The sequence below is a fragment of the Centropristis striata genome, chromosome 15 (genome assembly GCF_030273125.1).
Source record: "Centropristis striata isolate RG_2023a ecotype Rhode Island chromosome 15, C.striata_1.0, whole genome shotgun sequence".
NCBI classification, from domain to species: Eukaryota; Metazoa; Chordata; class Actinopteri; order Perciformes; family Serranidae; genus Centropristis; species Centropristis striata.
The window spans coordinates 16,124,437-16,150,366 of record NC_081531.1 but is presented as its reverse complement, the minus strand read 5'-3'; the positions used below and the strand labels follow the sequence as shown (position 1 = coordinate 16,150,366).

Genomic DNA, 25,930 nt, shown 5'->3' with positions numbered 1-25,930 from the left:
ACACTGCAAGCCACAATCATTTTTTATTTTGTGCATCCAGCCTCAGAAACCCTGTGCGTCTGTCCCTTTGATATTTTTTTCTCCACACTTTCTTCTTCACTTCAACAAGTGTGCTGGAGACTGACACATTGATAATATTTTTGAGCATGTAGGTATCCAGGGGAGCCCAAGTTATCAATTATAAATTTGTTTTTCTCTGCGTGAGAAAACAGACATGTGGCGTGAGAGCACGTTAATTGCGTGAGTCTCACAGTTAATGCGTGACGGTTGACAGCCCTACCTTATCCCAGCTAGCGTGTAGTATGAATGGGGAGATGAAAAAAGGCCTCCTGCAAGAACAATTTCTATTCCTATCCTAATCTAATTTATTGTTTGACTCATTTACTGCACATATAAGATTTGTATTGCTTATTAAACCATCTTGAGGAACACAAAATTTCAAAAAGAAAAAAAGTGAAATAAAATACTGCTGCTACAGTGTAGTAACCATCAGTTAGCAAAAAACCATAGGGGTAAAAAAAAGACTTGCCACCGAGCAGAATAGGCCTACAGAGCTGGATTATCTACATCAGCACAGTATCTCTTAAATAATGTAATTCTGCCTTTCTTCACATTTTTTTGCTCTTTACATGACACAACGGGAAAGGCAGAGGTTGAAATAGCACAGAATGTCTTCTCCGCCTCCTAATAAGGGTTAATACCCTCTTTTGCTCCCTCAAGGCAGCCCATAATAATTAACTCAGTGATTAATATCCTGGTCTCTAATGGTAACGTTTCCGTGGTAACAGAAGAGGGGAGCCTAAATGAAATGGTGACACAACTACAAATCCTAAAAGCAAAGAACTGAAGTTATTCAGGTAGGATGTCACATAATCGCATCACGAGTCAGGAAATATCAATATGAACCTGAAGGCAACCATCTGCCACTCAACGCAGGTGTGACTGGTCATTCCAGGTGTTTTCAGTCTCTTCTGTCTCGTTGCCTCAGATGGATCATCTTAGTGTCTTGGACTGAGTCATACTTGCCTCATCTCTGGTGAGCTAATGAGGAAGCTGCGATTGGCTTGATTAGTCCTGATTAGCTCAGAGTGTGTGCATACTGATGGCAGATTTTTCTGATGGCCACAGACGAAGCGTAACTTTTAATTTGGGTTGTGAATTAAGGCCAACAATAGCTGTGTTTTCGAAATGAGGAATGACTTTCAAGTGACCTATCGGCAAGATTCCCATTATTCTATTAATTCAATGACAATTAGCTTTGTTATCCAGCCGACATGTGGCCGTCCTCCTGCATCGCTTATTGCTTATGTCAGCAGTGCTTGTCCTTGTTCACACTCGGTTGATTTGTCGCACTACTCTTGCAAATTACGGGCACTGCTCGAGGCTCTGATTGCATCTCTATGTACAGTGGCGGTCTATAGCTTCAAAGTCAGGATCCAATTTACTGCCTCCCGCTTTAATATTGTGCTAGCAATTGCTAATTAAGTAGCTTTCATCAAAACAAACATATAGAAATCCTTATTTTTGCAGGCTCAGTTCAATCTTTTTGTTTCATACAATGAGTGCATGTCCTATTTAAAGAGGCCACACTAAACATACTTCCATAAAAAAAAGAGCAAAGATGGGAGAAAGGTCTGAAAAATACATATAATGTTATGTTTTTTTTTCTCATTTCCCACTTTTTTTTCTCACAATGTGAGAGTTCTAACACCAGATTTATATTCATAAAACTCACTCATAAAAGTCACATTAGTATGTTTAACAAGATCACAAGCTGCAACATGATGTGTAACACTTGTTTGCTTAATTTTAGACAACACAATTATGTGATTAATTTTAGGCAACAAACAATGTGATTAATTTTAAGCAACAAAACTATTTGGGTCATTTTTGGGAACCAAGCTAAGTGGTTCAGTTTAGACAACAAAACTAAGATTAGGAAAATATCATGGTTTGGGTTAAAACTGACACTTTGACAAAGTTAACCACCTATTACAAGGGCTTTCTGCCTGATTTCTGCCAGAAGAAAGCTATCTTCTCTTGTGTGACAACAAAACTCAACACTTCCTATATTCATTATTAGATGACTGTTGTACCAGTGTTATTAGTGCAGTGAAAATGATCGTGTGTGCTACTACAGTACAGGTAATTCCTTTGATTTGTACCTTTTATTTATTGACCGTTAGTTTGTGCAGTGATACACAGATTGTAAATATTATATCAGGACTGCAGCTGAGGTGGGAAGGCAGGCTGTGGACAGAAAATAGAGCAGAGAGCAGGAACTGGAGTGACAGTTTGTCTGCTATGAATAAGTGAAATAGTGTGGTCTCGCCCCAGGTAACACCCTGGGAGCCAGCTCGCACCTCCTTATTTATTTAGGCTCTGCTCAAGGTCAGAGCTCTCCCTGTCTCTCTCCACATCCTTTACTCCATCACTTCCTGCACTTCATATTGCTGTGTTTTCTTCCTCTTCTCTCTGTCCCACAAACATTACTTAATTCCTGAGGAAAACCGACACACACACTCTGCTCCAAATCATCTCTGACAGGAGCTTTTTTTAAATGTCACATCAAAAGGAAAGAAAAGACCGAAGTGGGGAATGTGAGCGCATTAAAGTTTGCAGAGTGGTCACTGATACTTACGTGAATCAATCCTGGGATGAGATTTACTTTGCCTTAATGTTTACTTTTATCTTTGAATTGTCATTTACCTTCCTTGGCATTATTTTCCACACACACACACACACACACACACACACACACACACACATATCCCACACTGTATGACACTATCAGAGGAAAATATGGAGAAAGAGAATATATTCTATGTCTTGCCTGTTCTTTGATGCTATATGATGCATACACTGTGTGAATGATTTAAACCCAAGCCACTTTAATGGCTACACAGTTGCATCAAATGGAATTATCCCAGACATTATTTTTACACATTTCCCCTGTCATGTTTGGTGTATCTGGAAACACTATTAGATTTAGAAGTTCCTTGCTTTGTGAGGAAAATGAATAGATTAAATTGATAAACTACATGCATAGATGAGATTTCAGTGTCTGATAATAACTTTCCAGTTCTCTGTTTTGTTCATTAACATTATGAGATTATATAAATTGTTGCAGACGAGTGCAGAAATACCACCTAGCCAACACGTCGACCATGCCAGCCTCTTTGGATCTCTCCTAACCTACTTAATAAATACAAATTAATTTAACGTAAGTGAGTTAACCGGTAGGGGAAAAGTGCTGACTAATTGCTGTATAATTGCTAAAATTATTCTTCCTTTTTTTCTACATTTGGTATTCTTTATACCCTGAGGCTTCCTGGACTGCTGCGATGAATACCATTCCCAAAACACTGGAGCCAATTTCTGTTTTGTTTCCACTTTATTTCTTCTAATACTTTCCTTGTCTGGTTTTCTTGTTTCCTCCACTCGTGGGAAAACTGAACTCATACATCATTACCGTCAAGTTCTCCCCGACGTTTTTCACAGCATCCAACTGCAGTGAAACATTTTTCGATTTCCTTTGCAGAGCTTTTGTATCGCACAAAAACACTTGTAATGACCACACTTGGATAGGCACATGTATTACTAGAAATGCAAATGATTCAACAGTCATCAAAACACTCAGAGCTGAAAACTTAATGCTGACTTTAACATCTTGTACTTTCTTACTTTTATTCTTAATTTCTATTTTTGAGGTTAGTTGATTGACAAGCTTACAGTTTTTAGAGTTCAGTTGCCCTGTACTTCCAAAAGCTACTGCATACTCACTGAATGAAGCGGTATATAGCTGTATATAGTATATTGATTCAGTCAATGCAAAGCAGGAGGCGGAGGCTTTAATTTAAACATTTGTCACTAAACACAAGATAATGTAAACGGCCTTATGTTGAAACTTGCATTATTGCATAAACTTAAAGCCCTATAAACAGATAACTGTGTATAAGGTAAGGTAACTGTGCACATTTTTAGACAGTCTGTCATGGAAGAGATTCAAAATGTTGCACTCCACTAGGGCTGACCTATGTGGAAAGCATTTACAAATGCAATTATTTTAACAGATATTGCAATTGAGATATTATTCAAAAATATTGGAGGGAATGACAATTTTGCATCATTATTCTCATTTTAATTGGAAAATATTTATCTTTAGAATGTGATTTAAAGGCCGGGACAACTCTGCAGCACCTGAATACTTTCAGTTCAGTTAATGGTATTTTGACACATATTCTGCCTTTAATATCAGGCTACATGGTGATGTAATGGTTGGCAAGATGGTCGTAGGGTAAATTCTGGGTCCTCCTGCTTCTTCCGACAGTCCAAAAATGAGCAGTTTAGGCATAATTGGGGACTCCCTGCCCTGTGGTAGTCTGGTCCCCTGTACTGCGCCTCTCGCCTAATGTCAGCTGGGATCAGCTCCAGCCCACCACGACCTGAATTCAGATAAGCAGTTAAGGAAAATTAATAAATGATAATATTGCGCCGGATATTGCACTGGTCAGATTTCGATGGAATTGCAATTAATTGTTCAGCCTTAACCTCCACACAGCTGAGTTCATGAAATTTGACAAAACAAGAATCACATTTTTTTTATTTAAACAACAAAAGGCAATTCATTTCCAACAAAACTGTACAGTAGTGAATAGTACAACATACAAATAGCATACTGTAGGTGGGGAAAAAATATTGTGTCTATACCTTTTCTCACAATACACCTATTTGAAGAAACCCTGGACAATTTTTTGACCCTGAACTTTATGAATACTTTCTGTTACGCGAGGTGGCTGAAAATGCATTACAAAACATAAGGGTTAGGATAATTAGCAACGCTATGTTGTGAATGGTTGTCTGTCTCTGTGTGTCAATGCTGTGACTGACTGGTGACCTGTCCAGGGTCTTGCCCATTGTCAGCTGGAATCAACAACAGCCCCCTTTAAAATTCTCAAGGATAAGAGGATAAAGCTAATGAATGGATAAAAGTCTAATGATCAGCCCCTCCATGGGGGGTCTACCATCTTATCACAATATTTATGATGTTGCATCCATTCTGCATTGCAATCATTAATTCAAGGTGAAGTGGGGAAAACACTGACGTGGCCTTAGAATTACCCAAACTCCCCGCGCTAAGCTTCTCTCCCCCATCCCTTCTGTTTACTGCAGGCCCATCAAGACACAGCAGTGTGTCACTGTGGATCAAAGTCAGTGGTATCAGCCAGCAAACACATAGCACGGAGGGATGGAGGGATGGTAAAGGGACACTCCTCCTCTTGTCCCATTATTACACTCCCACAATCCACTGCTGCTTGCATGGAAATAAGATGGAGAGGGTGTGATAGAGAGAATGAAGGGATTTTGGCAGGTAGAAAAAGGGAATAAAGCAGCGGAGAGAAGAGAGAGGATAGAACTCATCCACACATCTTATCATGCACACCCTCCACCCCTTTACTCATTATTTTACAGTTCTAATTCTCTGTGCTCAAAAGCCACAGAAATACTCAATCGTCTCAACAAGAAGGAAAATGGAGTGTGGGGAGAAAAAGAGAGCGAAGTCATTTGTATTCAAATCCAGAGCTAATACGTCAAGTAAGTCTATTTCATGGGCAAAGCTTCCTGTGTGTGTGTGTGGAGGAGACATGCTCTACTGCAGCACTTTCTCTATTGGAAGTCGCCTTAGTCGCTACAGGCACTTTCATCGGCACAGAGCGAGAAAACAGAGGTTTCCTCTCTGATTCTGTGGTTAGAGTGACGGTTCTGCATGACACCATATTGGCAGAACCCTCCTTTTTGTTCAAATAAAGAACCCTAAATGGTTCCTCAAAAGGTTCTTTAGCAACCCTGGTAATCAAGGTTATTTCGAGCAACACAGCATTGGGCCACCAGCCTTTTTGTAAACTGTGCACATGCATGGAGATTACAGGATATAGAGAACTCCTGTGTGCATTGGGGACAATGGAATATGGCCAGATTGCAATAAGACACAGTGGAAATACCAGCCAAGAAAACACTGACTGTTGCAGATGCCTCTCTCCTCCCCTCCTCATATCCCCATCTCTCTCTCTCTCCATCTGACAAGGAGGCCTGAGGGTTTTGTATCCTCTGCTGTTTGATTTGCACCGAGGGGAGATCTTGTTTGTTCTCCTCAATGCAGCATTTATGGTTTAAGATTCTCCTCACGACCTTCTGCTGCTCCTAAGCAGCGGGCTATCTGTCTCCCCCGAGCGAACAAACAAGAAAAGAGCAGTGCCGCCGCCACGCCGGCCAGGGGACCTGCAGCTCTTTTCATCCTACAATACACTAAAAAAGGGGGGGCTGTAGAAGAAGGGACAGGAGTAACCAATCTTTTCTTTATCAAAGCTGGTCAACACAAGCATGTTTTTTTATGAGGCAATCTGCACTAATGAGAGGTAAATACAGCTCTGGAAGGTTTGGGTGTTGTCAGAGCTCCACCTTGTGGTGGCACTGCAGTATTTCTGATTTCCACAGTGATGGCTAGTCTGTCCATGCTTCAGTCATATTTCATTCCTTGTATTTGTCTGCTTTTTTACTATATTTTCCAACACTGACTGGCTGTTTTGTGTCTTTCTATCTTACCCCACTGACCCCTCTTTCTCCCCCCCTCCTTACCCTTGTTTTACCACTCCAATAATGATTTTCCCTGCTCTACTTTCTGGCTATTCTCTTCTTTTGTTCCTTCCTTTCCTCTTATTTTATATCTTGTCCACCCTCTATCCCCTCTGCCTTCTAATCCTTCCAAACTGTCCCCGCAATTTTCTTCCTCTTTCCTCCACCTCCCTCCTCTCCAAGATCGTTATCGGGTCGAATCGTCGGAGGAGTGTGGTGGTTCTTCACTCTCATCATCATCTCATCTTACACGGCTAACCTGGCTGCCTTCCTCACTGTGGAGAGGATGGTTTCCCCCATTGAGAGTGCTGAGGATCTGGCCAAGCAGACAGACATCGCCTACGGCACTTTGGACTCTGGATCCACCAAAGAGTTCTTCAGGGTGAGTTGGTGGTACTGCAGTTAATGGTCTAGGATGCAGTACTCACATCACTTACACACCAGAGAAAAGGCTGGCCATGCACTCTTTTCAAGCATTAGGAGGGAAAAGAGTGAGGCTTAGCAGGTCTCCATAGCAACCATGTGTCCTAAAAATTACAATGACGTAGTCTTAATTCGTTTTATCAAAAACATTTTGGAGGACATGTAATCGCTGCCTTTGATGATGTTCAGTGGCAAAGGCTTTCCGAGTGAAGGAAGTTATACATTTTTGTACCACACGCAAGTCGTAAGGAGGTGCTGCGGGTGGATGTAAGGAGATAATGATAAGATAAAACTTTATTGATCCCTGAGGGGAAATTCACACAGACAAGCTTAGAGATAAGAAAACAGATACAGTTCTGTATTAATGGAATAAGTGAAAAATAAGACTTTATTAGATAAATTAGAACTTTAAAAAAAAAAAGCTATTTACAGTATACACATTACAGTAGCCTAGACCAGAGGTGACTTGAGTCACAAATATGATGACCTGAAAAAGCAGTTTAACACGCCAGTGACTCATGACTAATCGATTAATTTCCCTTCATTACATTATTTTAATGCATTTTATTCCCAGCAAGTCAACCCTTCATTTCAGAGGGCCACTTTAGTAGAACCAATCTGACGGCATCCTGGAGAGAACCAGAACAAACTTGACACTAAGTTATGACACCAGTTACTCTGTTGTTAAAATAGTAAAATAAAGTACTAGCAACTATTAGTAATATAGTATTATAAGGTAGTGATACAATGTTATTTAAATATATGAATAAATGTCTGATAAAAGTGATTGTTATACTACAATCTTCAGTCCAGATTTTAGGCAACAAAAGCTATCTAATTTAGGTGAGGAAAATATTGGTTGAATGTAAATTTAAACCTAATGCTTGAAGTCAGTGTTGACTTTCAATATTTCATGATTGTACTGGGATAAGGGCAGACATCTAAACATCTAAAAGACAGATCTCTCAAAACCACGTCAAATAGAACCATCTACATGTCTAAATCCCACTGGGATATGTTAGAAAATGTGTTTATATATGTTAAAGCGATAGTTTGGACTATTAGAAGAGGAGTTGTGTGAGGTACTTATCCACAGTCAGTGTATTACTTACAGTAGATGGCAAATGGCTCGCCCCCAGTTTAGGGAAGCAGGCAAGAGCACCGACACAGAAGCTAAACAAAGCACTGTTTTAGACCACGGCCGCAGCTAAACTTATTTTACACACGTTTTCCTTTTCAAGATGGATTAAAGTGCAAAAATGTCAGAATTCACTTTTTTTTGTTGATGATTATCAACTTATTTGTGTGTTTTTTATGGAAAATCCACAATAAAATTGCATCTCGTCTCATCTATAGTCAATTGAAGTGTACACTGTATTTACCTTTACTGTCAGGTAGCCATGTTTACGAATATGCAGGGGGAAACTGAAGCCATTATCGATGCTCTCTTCAAAGTCACCAGACTCCATTGACAAAAACAGTCATTTTACTGTGCCGACCACATCTACTGTAGGTCTCATACAACAACACTTCCAAACTATCCTTTTCAAATGGTTCAAATCTAGTAAACTAATGACCTCAGACTCCATGTTTTCTACCTGGTGTTGTATGCGGATATGCTGTCTCCATCTTCCCCACCTCTCACACCACATCTACCTTTGAATCTCCAACTCCCTCAAAACTCCACAGCGGTCAAAAATCGCCGTCTACGAGAAGATGTGGGGATACATGAAGTCTGCCGAGCCCACAGTCTTCACCAAGACCACAGCTGAGGGCGTGGCGCGAGTCCGCAAGTCCAAAGGGAAATACGCCTTCCTGTTGGAGTCCACCATGAATGAGTACACAGAACAGCGCAAGCCATGTGACACAATGAAAGTGGGAGGAAACTTGGACTCCAAAGGCTACGGAGTAGCTACACCCAAGGGTTCACAGTTAAGGTGGGTGGAATAGTGTAACAATATGTTTTACGTGTTGTTATGGTATTCCACCTTCCCTGGTGTGCCGCCTTTTGTATCTTTATCTGTCGTCACTTACTTTGCTTGGTGTGGGTGGGTGGGGCGTTTTTATGTGTTTGTTTTATGGCAGAAGTAGTGGCTTTTTGTCATCTGTGTTGTTGCATGCATGTGGGGGTCATCATGATCGTGCAGGGGTGGTTATTTCATTATTTTTTTCTTCACAGCTCTCCACACCAGGTAAGTATTTGTGCTTGTGCTTGCTTGTTTGGGCAGAGATGTGGGAATGGCATGCTCGCGGCTCTTTTGGAATTGTCTTATTTAGAAAATGCCATTTTAGATAATCTGCATTTTTATACACAGATGTAATTAGAAGAGATATTTCGCTAATGCTTCTTCAGCTTTCCTTAACGGTTGACTGATTGCTTCTTTTCAACTAAGTGACTGAAACAGTGTTTTGGGAGCCATTTGAATGCTCAGCCCTGGGTAACTCTGCCAGACTCTGTCACTGCCGCCCGCACATAGTGGAATTTACAGACCTGCCAGAGAATACAGTGTCATTACTGTGGGGAGTTGCACTTTCAATCCGCACACTCATCGATCAAAGCCCGCCGGCAAGGTCTCACTGAAGGGAATGGATAAATATACTAAAGGCATAAACCTCACAGGTGTGTGTGTGTGTGTGTGTGTGTGTGTGTGTGTGTGTGTGTGTGTGTGTGTGTGTGTGTGTACGCCTGCAAACCAGTGGAGAACTGGTCTATGATTGCTTGCACTTTCATTTACTCCTGTGGAGGTACAGGAACATGTTAGGAAATACCAGAGAGCGCTTTTTCATAAAGACTCTGGGCAATTCCACGGTATAAATAGATAATAGTGGAGCACTGCTATCATTGATCATGTGTAATTAGAGAAGGCATTGAAAACAAGAGCTGGACATTAATTTTCTTTAATCTTGTGTGAATAGGTACCAAAAAAGTAATTTGTTCCAAAGCAGCCAACTCCTCACAGCCACTAAATTAAACCCTGTTAGCCATTTTCTGTAAATTCCTCTGCATACGAAGCCTAAATTAGAGCAGAGCAGCTGCTGGTTTGTTTTGCAGCCAGGCTGGTGCCAGTTTTCAGCCACTGCTTTGACCAGGAAGAGTCCCTGACAGATTACGGTAGTCCCCCTCTTCTGGGCCTCCACCTTGTTTTTCGGGGATTATCATCTTCTGTCAGCCACTTGTCCGGATACCAGCGAGGAAACACACCAGCAACATCGAGAGCAGGCAACATTATTGGCCAAGGCTGTTATTTCAAATGGCTCCGCAACAACATCACCAGCTAATACTGAAATATCAGCTGTGCCGCTTTGTGTTTCTGATCCATTTCCATTTCTGACTGTTTTTATTTTTCATAATGATGCAAATAAATTAAAAGGATCAAAACACGCACTGAGGCAAATCTCTCTCCACTATCTACAGACACTACAGCAGCCTTCAAAAGAAGCCATGAAATTATAACACACAGTTATTTTAAACAGCTTTTCATAGACATTTAATGCAAGTCAATTGTGATTTTCCAGAACAGCTTAATGCTCAGAAATCCTTTCAGTGTTGAATTGGCTGACGTACATATGCGATAAAAATGTGTAAAACGGGTTCAGATTATTTGGAGGTGTCTGGTTCAAAGTGCTGGCTGGTTCAGTTCATTTGGGACTATTTGTGCCAATATTTAATGGTTTTATGTTATATTTTTCAATATTTAACGCTTTCTTTGCCAAAAATGGAAAAAAGAAAATGAATTACTCAATTAAGTATTGTGTTCCCAATTAACTTCCCATACATTTTTGGCCTGTGATCCTTTAAAGAGAAGCAATATATACAGTACTGTGCAAAAGTTCTAGGTAGGTGTGAAAAAATGCTGTAAAATACGGATGCTTTCAAATTAGAAATGTTGATAATTGCTTATATCAATTACCAAAATGCAAAGTGAGTTAAAAGAAGAAAAATCTAAATCACATCAATATTTGGCCTTCAAACCAGCTTTAATTCTTAAAAAAATTGAATAAATGCCACAGAATTTTGCACAGTACTGTATAGTACACAGTACATAACATATAGATGAAACATTAATTTTGATAGTTAAATTGAAAATCTGGACCAGATGTCGCTAATAGGGGAAAAAATAGCAATGTAAAAAAAGGTAGCAAAATTGTTGATGCCTTTTGTGAAGCAGAAACATGCTTTTTTAACCTTCATTCCTATCTTGTTAATCTTCTAAACGATAGCTAGCTGACATAAGCTAATGCTAATGGTAAAATTTTAAGCCTTCACTTTTTTTAATGTTTTGCTCTGATTTAGTTTTGAGTAAAAAAGGCTTTAAATTTGCACATGATGGATACATAAATACAAAAACAATTTTGCAAAATGTCTCTTATTTTTGATAAGACAACATTATCTGACATCAGATTTTTAATTAATAAAAGCAGTACTGGCCCTATAGAGCAGGCTAACACCAGTATAATCTTATTAACAATTGTGCCCAAATAATATATTTACATTGATATGGTAAAAAGGCAGCAACATTTGGTTAGATTGGTCTAAAGTTCTGAACTGTGGCACAAAAATATGCATGAAAAGTATCTAAAGTTTTTATGGTGTCCATGTTGATTCAACATAACAACTTAAAGTTGAACACACTAAAGTTGGAAGTACAACATTGCGAAATTCAGCATATTTTATACCATTATTTTATTGAAGACATCACATTAAGGGGAAGAGATTTGTGTTCAGTGTGTGTTTGTGTCCTGGGATGTAACCATTTAGAGCATTAATGCACTTTTCCACCCTTGTCCCTCTCTTACTGCTACTCCTCCCTCCCCTCTACCCCCCACCCCCTCTCTTCCTTCCCTTCTAAATTGGACAGCATACTCACCCCCTCTCACCAAATATGTTTTATCGTTTTCAAGAAGTGCTGTTAACCTGGCAGTGTTAAAACTCAATGAGCAAGGCCTGTTGGACAAATTGAAAAACAAGTGGTGGTACGACAAAGGAGAGTGTGGCAGCGGAGGCGGTGGCGAGAAGGTTAGCCGCTATGTCGCTATGCCCATGTGACCTTGATGCGGGTAAAAGAGAAATGTGTTTTGTTGGTAACAGGAGCATCTGCCGGGTCGACCCATACAGTTACATCCTATTGACTAGGAATCTTGAGAGGAGAGCGAGTACTGTCAAAGCAAAAATATTTGCTGTAATGCTTGTGTGGTGATAAATTGGAAAAGTAAAACTATTGCTTAAAATTAGTATCTCACAAGATGACAGTAGCCTTATATCGGGGTTTGAAACGTACCCCTATGCATACTTTTCTGAGCCAATAGTTTTGGGTTGTCAGTACTAGCCTCTGTGCTTGTTGTAAGAAAGGTCCCGGCAGTATGTGCCCGTTCCAGAAAAGCGATGCAGCCGGGGCCCCATGTATATATGTCTGTTAGCTCAGCCCCCTCCCCTGGATATGTCCCAGTAAACCCAACCCTGCAAACAATTATCTTGACCAATGAGCAAAGAGACATGTACTAGAAGTGGGGCCCCTTCCCGGCTTCGTCACTTTGTGAAGAGTACTGAGCTGCTCTTGTTGGGCTTCTTCTGACTGAATAACATAAAATAACATGTCCTATGATGTTATTTATGTTATTTTCCCCACCCCACCCTTCCCCGTCCCCCATGATTTGAAGAACGCCTGTAAACCTTGCCGTATTGAAACTGAGTGAAGCAGGAGTCTTAGACAAACTGAAAAACAAATGGTGGTACGATAAAGGGGAGTGTGGACCCAAGGACTCGGGAAGTAAGGTCAGTCTCCACCAGCCCGGGAGCCTCCCCTCCTCTCTTTGTCTCTATGCACACTTTTATAACGCTGGCAGTACTGTTCTGTTATTACAGCAGGCTGGCTGACATGATGCACACAAACACATAATACTCTGAGCAAGAGTGAGAGCGAGTGACAGACATGCAGGTAGAGACTTAAGGCGTAGCCTGAGGGATACAGCATGACAGAAACAAGGCATGGTGCAGCGCTAACAGTTTTACAGCAGCAAAGCTATGTGTTGCAACTGCAGATGAAGGAGCACACTCACATTGGTTGTCACATAAGATGGTCCCAGGGCATGTTCTGACGTATGTCACACTAGATGTCAGTACTACTGTATGCCTCAGCTGTAGCAGCACAAGTTGTTGATGCACTGGAGCATGGCGAGAGCTGCCACGTTTTAAATAAAGCCGCATGCACCTACCACATTAGTCATGTCCTCTTAATCAGATCCGTAAGTGTAGGACACACACACGCTATCACCTGTAAATGAGACTAAGCATGACAGGCAGTCCTTTTGTGTAAGGATAATAAGTTGAATGCCCATTAAGGACGTAGGTGATTTATCGGAAGGAGATAAATGGCAGGGAGGAGCAAGAGTCAGCTCAGAGAGATCAGCTGCATACATTTGAATTAAAAGGGGTTGAAAGGTGAATGTCAGAGCTGACAGACAAGGCAGGATGTTGAAATACGGAGGGAAATTAAAGGGCTGGTTCATCCAACTTACAAAAACAGATTTCCTCATTTACCTCTGTTCATTATGTGTAGCCATGCAGATCATTTTAATTGCGTTTTTAAATATCAACAGCAACATCTTTTTCCAGGAAAAATGTCCTCGTTGTTTTAGATGTTTCATGCTATCAGCTGTTTTTACAGCAGTAGAAAGTTGTTTAAGGCCATTTTACACCATGTGAGTTTTGGTCGTCTAATGCCAAAGTTGACAATTGTGAGAGAAACGTGACAAAAGTAAAAGTGCAATCCAAAACGGGTTGTGGATCACTGAAAATGTTGAGCTTTGGTGATCAAAGGTAGCCGGCAGCACATTTTTTACAGTGTCAGAACTGGCTCACACTTATGTGGGTTATTTACGAATTAGTGATTCGAAGTGTGTTTCTTTTTGTACGAATAACTATGAACAGTCAATGAGAACAGCCTTTATTTTATGAGCCCCATTTTTAAATAAAGTTGATGGGGCAAAAATCATCCACACACAAATGAACCAAAACAATGAAGGCCAATCAGAAAAAGCGGGCATCCCATGTTAGCACTGTGGCAAAAGCCTGTTTATTAATTCGCTGCATTTCCAAAACATAATGCGTTTCTAGTAAAGGAAGTTCAAAGGTGTCTAGAGGCACAGGGGTAAGTGAGAAAAAGTGCTCTTTTTGTACTTTGGTTGAATTGATCCTTATATGCAGGGAGCTTACTGATTTATCTATTAAGTATTCAAAAAACATTGTAGGCTGAATGATAGCAGATTACTTTTGGTTGGATGGCAAAATAAAGCTGTGCAACAGTATGGAAAGGATAAAGTGATGAATGTGTGTGTGTGTGTGTGTGTGTGTGTGTGTGTGTGTGCCTGCATGATGTGAAGTTAATGTGTAATTTTTCCACATTGTCTTATTTCTATATAAATATTAAATGTTATTGCTGCTTCTGCTGAAGGCAGCACTTACTCATGTTTGTCCCTCTCCTCGCCGGCTACAGGACAAGTCGTCCCAGGCCCTCAGTCTGAGCAACGTGGCGGGGGTCTTCTACATCCTTGTCGGGGGCCTGGGCTTGGCCATGCTGGTGGCCCTCATCGAATTCTGCTACAAATCGCGCAACGAGGCCAAGAGAATGAAGGTGGAGGCCCAGTCCCAATCCCCGACCCAACACCCCCATTACCACCATACCCACCACCACTGCTACCCCTGCCAGACAGGCAGCCCCCACCATAGCCCCGAGCCTAGCCAAAGCCAGAGCCCGAGGCCCAGCCCCAGCATCCACAACTTAGCTGAGTTTAGCGAGGTTTTCAATGAGTATGGCAGCGATGGGGAAGCTGATAAGATGTAGTTGGGGTATTCGTAGAAGGTCTGCCTAAGCCTTTGCTCCCCCCCTCAATAGCTCCATGCACAGAGACTGTAAGTGAAACCTATCATATCCCTGTGCTAGCTTTGCCATGCCGAGTGACTGTCGTGACCAGTGGCAAAAACGCTTCCCACTTCTCTGTCTTATCTGCTCACTATGTGGTCATGTGACGTCCTGGTCTGCCTTCGAGCATTTTCTCAATGTGACAGAAAGCGATGAGTCATCCACAGACATGACGTCACCTCTATTGCTTCGCAGCTTGTGTGGCTGCAGACGTTGGCCCTCATTTATCAAGCGAGCATACCGTGTGACCCATTTTCCTGGCAAAATCAAAAATGTATTACTCATTCTGAACTCGGCGAAAAGATAATATTCATAGCTGGTGTTCATGGGAATTCAATAATGACGAAAATACACGATAAATGCCATGATTGATCACCCTTGTCAAAATCTGCTATTTGATTAGAAACTGTTAGATTAATGAAGATAAAATGTGAGATTGAAAATGCAAATGTACACAAATTAAGTAAGATTGGGCTGTTTGATTGGCATATAAATGACAGGAACAGCCTTAGAGTACATTTCTAAATGAATCACAAGTCAAAACAAAGCTCTTAAATTTGACAGAATTTGAGTGTTACTGCTCAGATCTGCAGCTATGTGGCACATCATTTCCACTGGACTCATAGCATATTAACCGGTAGGAAAGGCATGTTAAATGAGGACCAATGTCTTACTTGTACACAAACATCTACACTTGTGAGGACATTTCATCAAAGTGCAGTACGTTCGTTCATCTACTGTCTGAACATCTGAAGTTCTAGTACCTTGTTTTTTTTCACAGCAAACCATCAAAAGTTCTTCTTGGAGCCTAGACACACACACACACACACACACACACACACACACACACACACACACACATGCACACACTTGAACCTGAGTAGTACATGCTGTAGCTGAGGGATATTACTGTCTCAGGTCTTTCAGTTACAATACACCATCAATGTACAGCCACAGAACAAATTTAATAAGAAACCAGCCCTGAGCACACAGGAAACCCTGTATAATAAAGCCATGTTTAAACACTGTACATTGTAAGGCTAAAGTAAACGTAAGTGAAGTATCCCTCAAGCTGAGCTGACTTTATTGATGTGGAGCTGTTTTCTCCGGATATTTCCCCCGGGTCCTCGACCATTAGACTTTCAGAAATCTTTTCACACTCGGTGTATATCTGTCCAACGTGGTTATGTGTCCCCCATCAGCACTTCAGCTCAAACTCTTCATTAGCTTGACTGTTGCTTAGTCAGCTTCCCTGTCCCACTGCCTGCAACTATCACTCACTGTGTAATAATTCTGTCGCTAATGGATTTACATGTAGTATGGGGCTGGCTTGATACTGTACTGAATGGCTATGAAAGGTGTTTTGCTACATATGAATATATATATATATATTTATAACTGTACTGTATTGTGAGGCTGAGCCTGTTGTTTATTTTCAGATGATGTTAAAGCAGATTGGAGTTTTAGTTTTACCTAAGTTACTTGGAGACAGAAGTAATGCACGCCCTTTAGAGACTGCAGTCCGTGAATCCACAAGACCCCCGGCACAAAAAACATTTAGGTCTCTCTAGGTAATTTTGCTGTTCACGACAACTGTGTGGGGGTGAATTTTTTATATAACTCACCTGTTTAAATTATATTAATGACTAAAGTTAAAATCATTAATTGATGTTAGCAACCAGACTTCATTCAGCCCACTATAGTTCACCCACACTCCAGGTTTTTGTCCATTTTTGGATTAGTCAGAAAGTAGGACAGGCACTGTCAAAGTGGGGAATGCAGAATCCACCATATTAAGCTCCTCCTTCAGAAACCTAGGGATGAATTCATGGAGACTACATGCACGTGTTATAAAAGCCCCTTTCAGACTACGTTCCCGCAAAAGTCCCGCTAGCATTCCGTAACAAGCTCTGCCGGCATTTCGCCTCAGGACAGTCATACTGATTCCGCATTAGTGGAACCAGTGTCTATTCACTTGCAATTTGCAATTCGGCATCGTGGAACAAAAATGGAGAAGGAGGTAGTGGCGTCTAACAGATTTATGCAGCGGCAGTGCAGCACAATAGCACATTACACATAATGCATTAACATCGCGGCTTGAAACAGCAGTCTGAAAGCGGCTATATAGTCTTTTTTTTTTTTTTATTATACCATGTCACCTGGCTTCCTTATTTGCTCCCATCATAATTACTTCTGCCACCAGAGGTCGTCATCTAACATTAAACAATATGTGTCATAAAAAGCTTCTTTTACAAATGACCTATGGAGTCATTTTTGGGGGGAAGGACAGTCTCAGTTTCTTCATTGGGGGCTGTTGGGCTGTTAGGAACCCCAAAAACCTGTTTTGATGTTTGTTCGAGATCTTTGATATTTGATTATTGTGGATATGAACAGTCTCTTTCAGGAAAACATTCTTTTCAGGTGTCTTGATTGAGGATAGTCTCTAAACACGTTTGACTTCATAAAACTCCAATCTGCAACTGTATACATTTCTCTTATTCCCACCTGTTTTTTTCACAAAATCTCTTTATTCCTCCCCTCAGCTAACATTTACAGAAGCCATGAGGAACAAGGCCCGTCTGTCCATCACAGGCAGCGTCGGGGAGAACGGACGGGTGCTGACTCCAGACTGTCCCAAGGCCGTCCACACCGGGCCACCCCTCCGCCAGAGCTCCGGCCTCGCCCTGGTCTCCTCCGAGCTCCCGTGAAAACCAAAAACCTCTCAAGTGCCTTATTCCAATAACAAGAAATAACAATAATCACACCGCCCACGAAACAACCAGAAACTTACCACGAAGAAACAGGATTCACACACCCAACAGGTCACCTCCGGTGGGCGAGACTGAACCGACAGAGGCGTTAACAACTAATCCCACTTTTAGAGGTTACGACTTGTTGTGGCTCAAGGATTTCTCTCAGAAATCTGTGGAAACAAGAGGCAGAATAATCTCTTCTTTTTTTTTTTTTTACTGTGTGGCCACACGAAGGCGTATGTTTGAATCAAAGGGTCATGGGAATCCACTGGAGCCATTCAACCTTTAGCACTCCAGTGACGTGAAGAGGAACAGAAGTGAATAATATCATGATATATGATAAAGATTAAGACCAGAAAACTGTAAACTTGAAACTTAAAACTCTGCATTTTTGGATTGCTGTGAATTGGCAACAAAAAAAAATGAACTACAATCAAGATTGTTTTCAAACTGAACAGTATTTGCTACACAGACATGATCGGCGTTCAAGAGATCTCACTAGATATCAACGAGTGACACTGGGAGAGCTGTAGCCCAGTGCCATGAAGATATGAAGGAAAATATTTGTATTCATAATAACAAAAATGAAATCTATTGATACTGAATATATGAACAAACATAGAAAACTGTGAAAATAAGTAAATATGTATATTCCATGAAAAACAAAGTGAAGAATTTAGCTGTACATAGGGACGACTGTGTAACATGCTTGCTTTTTAAACAGATGTACATAGCAGATACTGTAGTGGACAGACAGACAGTTGTTTTTTGTAAATCATCTTTAAAGATTTTATTCATTGCAATAATGAAAAAGATGATGCCACTTGAAGGAGGAGACATGTGGAAGGCAGTGTTAAAATCTGTGACGTGTTGAATACTTAACTGTATTATATAGGAACATTCAAACTCTTAATGTGAAGGGGTATCAACTGCCCAAATATTCTGATACCTGTTACATACAAATTCATTAATATATTCAACAATGAATGTTAAGTAGCTCCACCCCCAATCCTTAAACCACACCCTCACTGTGCAGACGTAGACCCAGAGAGTTGCTCATGAGTAGAGCTTTATAAATCAAGTTTCTGCAGTCAGAATATAACTATTTTTTTCATTCTTTGATCTATTTTTTGTACCAAGAAATTAAAAAGAAACTGTCTGTCTCCTGGTTTTAAATGTTGACGGTCCAGTATTATCTGGGTAGATCTTTTAGACCATTATGTGTGTGGAGACGAGTCGAAACCATGATGCGAAATTGAAAAATGCCATTTCTTTCTCACTGTATGTTATTTAAAGTGTCTATGCTATTTCTAGTAAGACGTCGAGCCCAAGCTGATGAAGCCTCTGTTTGTATGTTGAACAATGATTATAGAGCCCTTCCTTATTGAAACACTGTGGATCCTCCAGGGAGGCTGGACACACTGTAGCAGAAATGTATTTGCTCCAGTCTCACTGTCTGAAGTGTCCTCATCTCTTTTATTTTTGTTTTGTTTTTTTGAAAATGGAAGGACAATCTGCAATAGGATACGAGAAGCCACATCTTCAGCAACACCAGTCGACAATGACGTTGGTTCTAAATGTTTTCGTTTACTCCCAGTTCTCATTTGGTCCGTTCCCGTACAGATGCTGTGGCTGGACAGGGAAATTAGAAGCAGAGAAACCAGCTGAAATATTTCAGGTCATGCCTTTTTTGTCCTGCCATCTGTCTTTAGAGCTGAAGTGTAATATGGCGTCTTATTTTGGTTCAATTGTACATCTTTATTTTGATCTTTTTTAAGTAAAAACAAATTTCAAATTGCCATGTATTGTGTCATTATTTGGTATTGAGATAAGAGAGAAGCATGGCTGATGTTTGTTTGTGTCCTGCAAGAGAAATATAATTATCCACTAGTGACAGACTGTCTAAACTTTGCATTTATATTTTTTGGTGAACCCTTGACCAATTTCCCCTGAGGGATGCCAAAAACCTCTGATTTGCTGTGTCACATTTGGTTTGTAACAATTTGATGTGTTTGGATATATGCATCACCAAAGCACAATGACAACTGACATAAAAAGGGCCTTGAAGGAATAGTTGGACATATTTGGAAATACACCTATTTACTGTTTTGCTTTCAAGAAGTCATAATTGATTGATCAACATGCTATGGCATTTTATGGTATTTTTGGACAAACTTAATTATAACCGTTTTTTATGTATTGTTTTCAGTTTTGCTATAAAATTATGTTTTTGTGGTATTTTTGAACATACTACACTACAAACATGACCAACGTGCTATCCTGAAGCATTTTATGGCATTTTTGGACAAACCTTACTATGACCAATTTTTTTTTACATTTTTCAACATAATATACATGATATTACATATACATTTTTGGACTGATTATACCACTCGTGTATCAATAGAGGATATTAAGACCACTATTAAGCATTTCAGGACATTTGAAAATTGTATGACCTTTTTTTTCTTTTTGCACTGATATGATGTCATATATGGACAACCAATACTACTACTTGTAACCACAAACTATTAATTGGCTTTTTTTCCTCTGTTTTTAGGAATTTTTTGGCATTTTAAAATTAAAATTGACTTAGAAAAAAAAAAAACTTTCAACATGCTATATAGTCATTTTTGGACATCCCATAATATGGTATTTTTCTGTCATTTCTGGCCATATTGTGCTTTTATATGTATCAACAGTCTGTAATTGACTCATTTTAAGCATTCTTAGGCATCTAAAACAATTCACATTTTTTGACAAAAATCGACATACTATACTGCAGTAACTATACATAACTGCAGTAACATACTATAACTGCAGTAACTGCATTTTTTGTCGAAATTGAGTTATAACTAAAAATTGAACTCCTTGATGTCTGTTTTATCTTGTGACAAAGTTTCAGATTTCAATTTTGCTTTATTTCAAAAAAATAATGATATAAAAATGACAGTAACTACAAAATCCAGGAAAAAAAGTGAGATAAAATAATATATAGACTAAAACATTATTTTATGATATAAAGTCTAAAATACACAAATCTTTGAATAGAGTTGTTAAACTCTAAAAATGTTTATATACTGAAAACAAAGTATCAAAGCTGAAAGAAGAAAACAACATTGTAGTTGCTGCACTCTGTTTGTGCATTACTATTAGAACCTTTTACAGCAATGCAAAACCAGAGTGTAGTAACTACATTTTTGGGGTCAAAGGTCAAATTAACCGTCATGATTTTTGAGCATATGAATTAAAATCATCAACACATGTACAATACAACGTTTCACTTACCTACCAATAACCCATTTGTCTGGCCAGTTTTAAAAAACTATATATTATATTTTGCACATTTTCCTGCTCTTATACTTATTGAATTTATCTTTTGTTCTTACGCACTGTGGGACTGTGAGAAACTATCTTTCCTTTAGTGGTGATGATGTCACATTATATGTCATATGTCAACATTTTCAACATTACATGTTCTGGAGTATTTCCTCCAAGAATCGCCACCTTATCGTGGTGGAGGGGTTTGTGTGCCTCAGTGATCCTGGGAGCTGTGTTGTCGGGAGCAATAGCTCCTGGTAGGGTCTCCCATGGCAAAGTGGTCCCAGGGGAGGGGCCAGACTAAGAGCGATTCAAAGACCCTTATGAAGCGGGACCATTTAAAACAGTGTACCTCGCCCGGCACGGGTAAACCGGGGCCCCCTCCTGGAGCCAGACCCGGGAGGGGAGCACGCAGGCGAGCGTCTGGTGGCCGGGCTGAGCCCGAAAAGACTACATGGACCCGCCGACCTGTGGGCCCACCACCCGCAGACTTAGGCATAAGGGTCAGGTGCACAGAGAGTCGGGCGGCAGGCAAAGGCAGGGACCTGGGCGTGCTGACCCCCGGCTCCAGCGGCTAGCTCTGGGGACGTGGAACGTCACCTCGCTGGCAGGGAAGGAGCCCGAGCTTGTGCGGGAGGTGGAGCGTTACCAACTAGAAATAGTTGGGCTCACCTCCACGCATAGCTTGGGCTCTGGAACCAAACTCCTGGAGAGAGGCTGGACTCTCTCCTTTTCCGGAGTTGCCCAGGGTGAGAGGCGCCGGGCGGGTGTGGGGATACTCACAAGCCCCCGGCTGAGCGCCGCTGTGTTGGAGTTCTCCCCGAGGAACGAGAGGGTCGCCTCCTTGCGGCTGCAAGTCGCAGGGAGAAGGTCTCTGACTGTTGTTTGTGCTTATGCACCAAACAGCAGTTCAGAGTACCTGGCCTTCTTGGAGTCTCTGGGTGGTGTCCTGGAAGGGGTACCATCTGGGGACTCTATTGTTCTTCTGGGAGACTTCAACGCTCACGTGGGTAACGATGATGGTACCTGGAGGGGGGTGATTGGGAGGAACGGCCTGCCCGATCTAAACCCGAGTGGTGTTCTGTTATTGGACTTCTGTGCTAGTCACGGATTGTCCATAACGAACACCATGTTCGAACATAGAGTTGTTCATAAGTGTACCTGGTACCAGAGCACTTTAGGCCAAAGATCGATGATCGATTTTATTATCGTATCGTCTGATCTGCGGCCGCATGTTTTGGACACTCGGGTGAAGAGAGGAGCAGAGCTGTCAACTGATCACCACCTGGTGGTGAGTTGGATCAGGTGGCGGGGGAAGATGCTAGACAGACCTGGCAAACCCAAACGCGTAGTGAGGGTGAACTGGGAACGTCTGGCAGAGGCCCCGGTCTGCAGGGTCTTCAACTCACGCCTCCGGAAGAATTTCTCCAACATCCCGGGTGAGGCTGGGGACATGGAGTCTGAATGGGCCATGTTCAAAGCCTCAATTGTTGACGCGGCTGGTAGGAGCTGTGGCCTGAAGGCCGTCGGTGCCTGTCGTGGCGGCAACCCAAGAACCCGCTGGTGGACACCAGCGGTGAGGGAGGCCGTCAAGCTGAAGAAGGAGGCCTTTCGGTCTTGGCTGGCCGAGGGGTCTCTGGAATCAGCAGACAGGTACCGTTCGGCCAGAAGGGCTGTAGCTGCGGCAGTCGCTGAAGCAAAAACTCAGGTATGGGAGGAATTCGGGGAGGCCATGGAGGAGGACTTCCGGTCGGCCTCAAAGAGGTTCTGGAAAACCGTCAGGCGACTCAGGAAGGGAAAGCAGGGCTTGGCCCAAACTGTGTTCAGCGGGGGAGGAGACCTTCTGACCCGACCTGGGGATGTCCTTAGACGGTGGAAAGAACACTTTGAGGAACTCCTTAATCCAGCCAAAACGTCCTCCGTAGAGGAGGCAGAGTCTGAAGACTCAGGGGAAGACTCATCAATATCCCTGGCGGAGGTCGCCGAGGTAGTTAAAAAGCTGCCCGGTGGCAAGGTGCCAGGGTTGGATGAGATTCGCCCTGAGATGCTGAAGGCTCTGGACATTGTTGGGTTGTCATGGTTGACACGCCTCTTCAGTGTCGCATGGAGGTCTGGGACAGTGCCTGTGGATTGGCAGACCGGGGTGGTGGTTCCCATTTTCAAAAAGGGGGACCGGAGGGTGTGTTCCAATTACCTAGCAATTACACTTCTCAGCCTCCCCGGGAAAGTCTACTCCAGGGTGCTGGAAAGGAGGCTCCGGCCGATTGTCGAACCGCAGATTCAGGAGGAACAATGCGGCTTTTGTCCTGGCCGTGGAACAGCGAACCAGCTCTTTACCCTTGCAAGACTTCTGGAGGGGGCATGGGAATTTGCCCATCTAGTCTACATGTGTTTTGTGGATTTGGAGAAGGCTTATGACCGTGTCCCTCGGGGAGTCTTGTGGGGGGTACTGCGGGAGTATGGGGTACCGGGCTCGTTGCTATGAGCTATCTGGTCCCTATATAACCAAAGTGAGAGCAGTGTCCGCATACTCGGCACAACGTCAAACACGTTCCCAGTGGGTGTTGGCCTCCGCCAGGGTTGCCCCTTGTCTCCGATTCTGTTCGTGGTCTTCATGGACAGGATCTCAAGGCGCAGCCGGGGGGAGGAAGGGATCCGGTTTGGTGACCTCAGAATTGCATCTCTGCTTTTTGCAGATGATGTGGTTCTTTTGGCTTCATCAAGCCGAGACCTCCAGCACTCACTGGGGCGGTTTGCAGCCGAGTGTGAAGCAGTTGGGATGAGAGTCAGCACCTCCAAGTCTGAGGCCATGGTTCCCTGTCGGAAAACGGTGGACTGCCCCCTCTGGGTGCGGAGAGAGGTACTGCCTCAAGCGAAGGAGTTCAAGTATCTCGGGGTCTTGTTCACGAGTGAGGGTAGAATGGAACGTGAGATGGACAGGCGGTTTGGTGCGGCGTCAGCAGTGATGCGGGCGTTGTACCGGACCGTTGTGGTGAAGAAGGAGCTGAGCCTGAAGGCAAAGCTCTCGATTTACCGGTCCATCTACGTTCCAACCCTCACCTATGGTCATGAGCTTTGGGTAGTGACCGAAAGAATGAGATCGCGGGTACAAGCGGCCGAAATGAGCTTCCTCCGTAGGGTGGCTGGACTCAGCCTTAGAGATAGGGTGAGGAGCTCAGACATCCGGAGGGAGCTCGGAGTAGAGCCGCTGCTCCTTCGCGTCGAAAGGAGCCAGTTGAGGTGGCTTGGGCATCTGGTAAGGATGCCTCCCGGGCGCCTCCCGTTAGAGGTGTTCCGGGCACGTCCAACTGGTAGGAGGCCCCGGGGAAGACCCAGAACACGGTGGAGGGATTGTATCTCTCGCCTGGCCTGGGAACGCCTCGGGGTCCCCCAGGAGGAGCTGGACGTTGTGGCTGGGGAGAGGGGCGCCTGGAATGCCCTGCTTAGCCTGCTGCCCCCGCGACCCGGCCCCGGATAAGCGGACGAGAATGGATGGATGGATGGATGGATGGATGTTCTGGAGTATCTTTCCCTTCAGATATCTGATTCATTTCTGTCCTTCCTGCCAAAACTCAAGTCTCAAAAATTTCTGCTAGCTTCACAACCAGGTCAGTGAAAACTTCGCAACACACAAAACATATTTCATCAAAACGATACAACAACATTTGCTATGGCTGAACAAGGACCATCACAGACAGAGGATGTCTGGAGTTACAGTAGCAACACTCCGACATCGAGTTGAATCCTTTTTTGAAAGGATAACATTGGAACAGTGGGAGATGTTTAAATCCGGCACTCCTGACAATGCGATAAAAATTATGTTGGCAGAGCTGTGCTTAGAAATAATATCAGCCACGACACAAGCCTTGTTGACTGCGATTAGAGGCTCTGCTGTAGTGCAGATTGATGATACCAGACTGAGTGAGACACTTTCTACGACGTTTTCTGAGGTTCTTAGCATTGAGAACCCAGTCAAAGGCTTAGAACGGTTCACAAGCATCGTCGTTGAAGAGGTTGTACAAAGTGTAGACTCTGCCCTCTCCACTCCTTTGCCCAGTACAGATCCGGTAGGGGCCAGTCTATACCACCCCTATGAATTTCATTGCCTTAAGTGTTATAGTGTGGCCACGGTACCAAATATGAAATTAGACTGCCACCACAGTGCCACCTAGGGGCCGATCAATAAAACCTTAAAGGGTTATCCTCAGGAGGGCATTGACAATAGTTGTACCAAGTTTTGTATAATAATGCACAAACTTTTTTTTTACATTTATTTTTCTTTCTTTCTTTTCTTTTCTTTTTTTTATTTATTTATTTATTTTTATTAATTATTATTATTATATTTTTAATTTATTTTTATTTTTTTCGCTTCTGCGCATGCGCGGCCTTTCTGCGCTTCTGCGCATGTGCGGCCCTGCTGCGCTTCTTTAAATTTAAAATAAAATAAAGAAAAAAAAATGTATAAAAAAGTTTTTTAAAAAAAGTAAAGAAGTAAAAAAGACAGTGGTGGAAGAAGTGTTCAGATCCTTTACTTCAGTAAAAGTACTAATACCACACTGTGAAATGACTCCACTCCGCTCATTTTAACTACCTAATAAACTTTTAAGTGGTTTAATTTATAAAAATGGGTAATCATTTTAAATGTATCATGTTTTTCATTTTAAATCTTGACCTGAAAAGTAACTAAAGCTGTCAGCTAAATGTAGAGGAAAAAAAAGTACAATATATGTCTCAAAATGTAGTGGAGTAGAAGTATAAAGTTACATAAGATGTACATAAAAGTACCTCAAAATTTTACTTTAAGTCCAGTACTTGAGTAAATGTACATAGTTACTTTCCACCATTGCACCCTGCCTCTTCTAACTTATACATATCAGTTAA

The 25,930-nt window shown here is 42.0% G+C and overlaps 1 protein-coding gene across 3 annotated transcripts in view; it reads left to right on the top strand.

The window, feature by feature from the left end:
* The window catches only part of gria4b (glutamate receptor, ionotropic, AMPA 4b), a 116,312-nt gene extending 96,785 nt beyond the window's left edge, over nucleotides 1-19,527 (top strand). Inside the window, exons 12-16 of one of the 3 annotated variants that reach the window (XM_059350941.1) lie at nucleotides 6,817-7,015; nucleotides 8,746-8,993; nucleotides 12,715-12,829; nucleotides 14,550-14,687; nucleotides 17,519-19,527. In XM_059350941.1, coding sequence (XP_059206924.1) covers nucleotides 6,817-7,015; nucleotides 8,746-8,993; nucleotides 12,715-12,829; nucleotides 14,550-14,687; nucleotides 17,519-17,683 — 865 coding nt within the window. In that variant the 3' untranslated portion in view covers nucleotides 17,684-19,527. Of the gene's footprint in view, nucleotides 1-6,816; nucleotides 7,016-8,745; nucleotides 8,994-11,958; nucleotides 12,074-12,714; nucleotides 12,830-14,549; nucleotides 14,699-14,794; nucleotides 15,807-17,518 lie in introns of those variants that run through there. The other 2 variants (XM_059350939.1, XM_059350942.1) reach the window with 2 other exon arrangements.
* The last annotated feature ends 6,403 nt before the right edge of the window (nucleotides 19,528-25,930 follow it).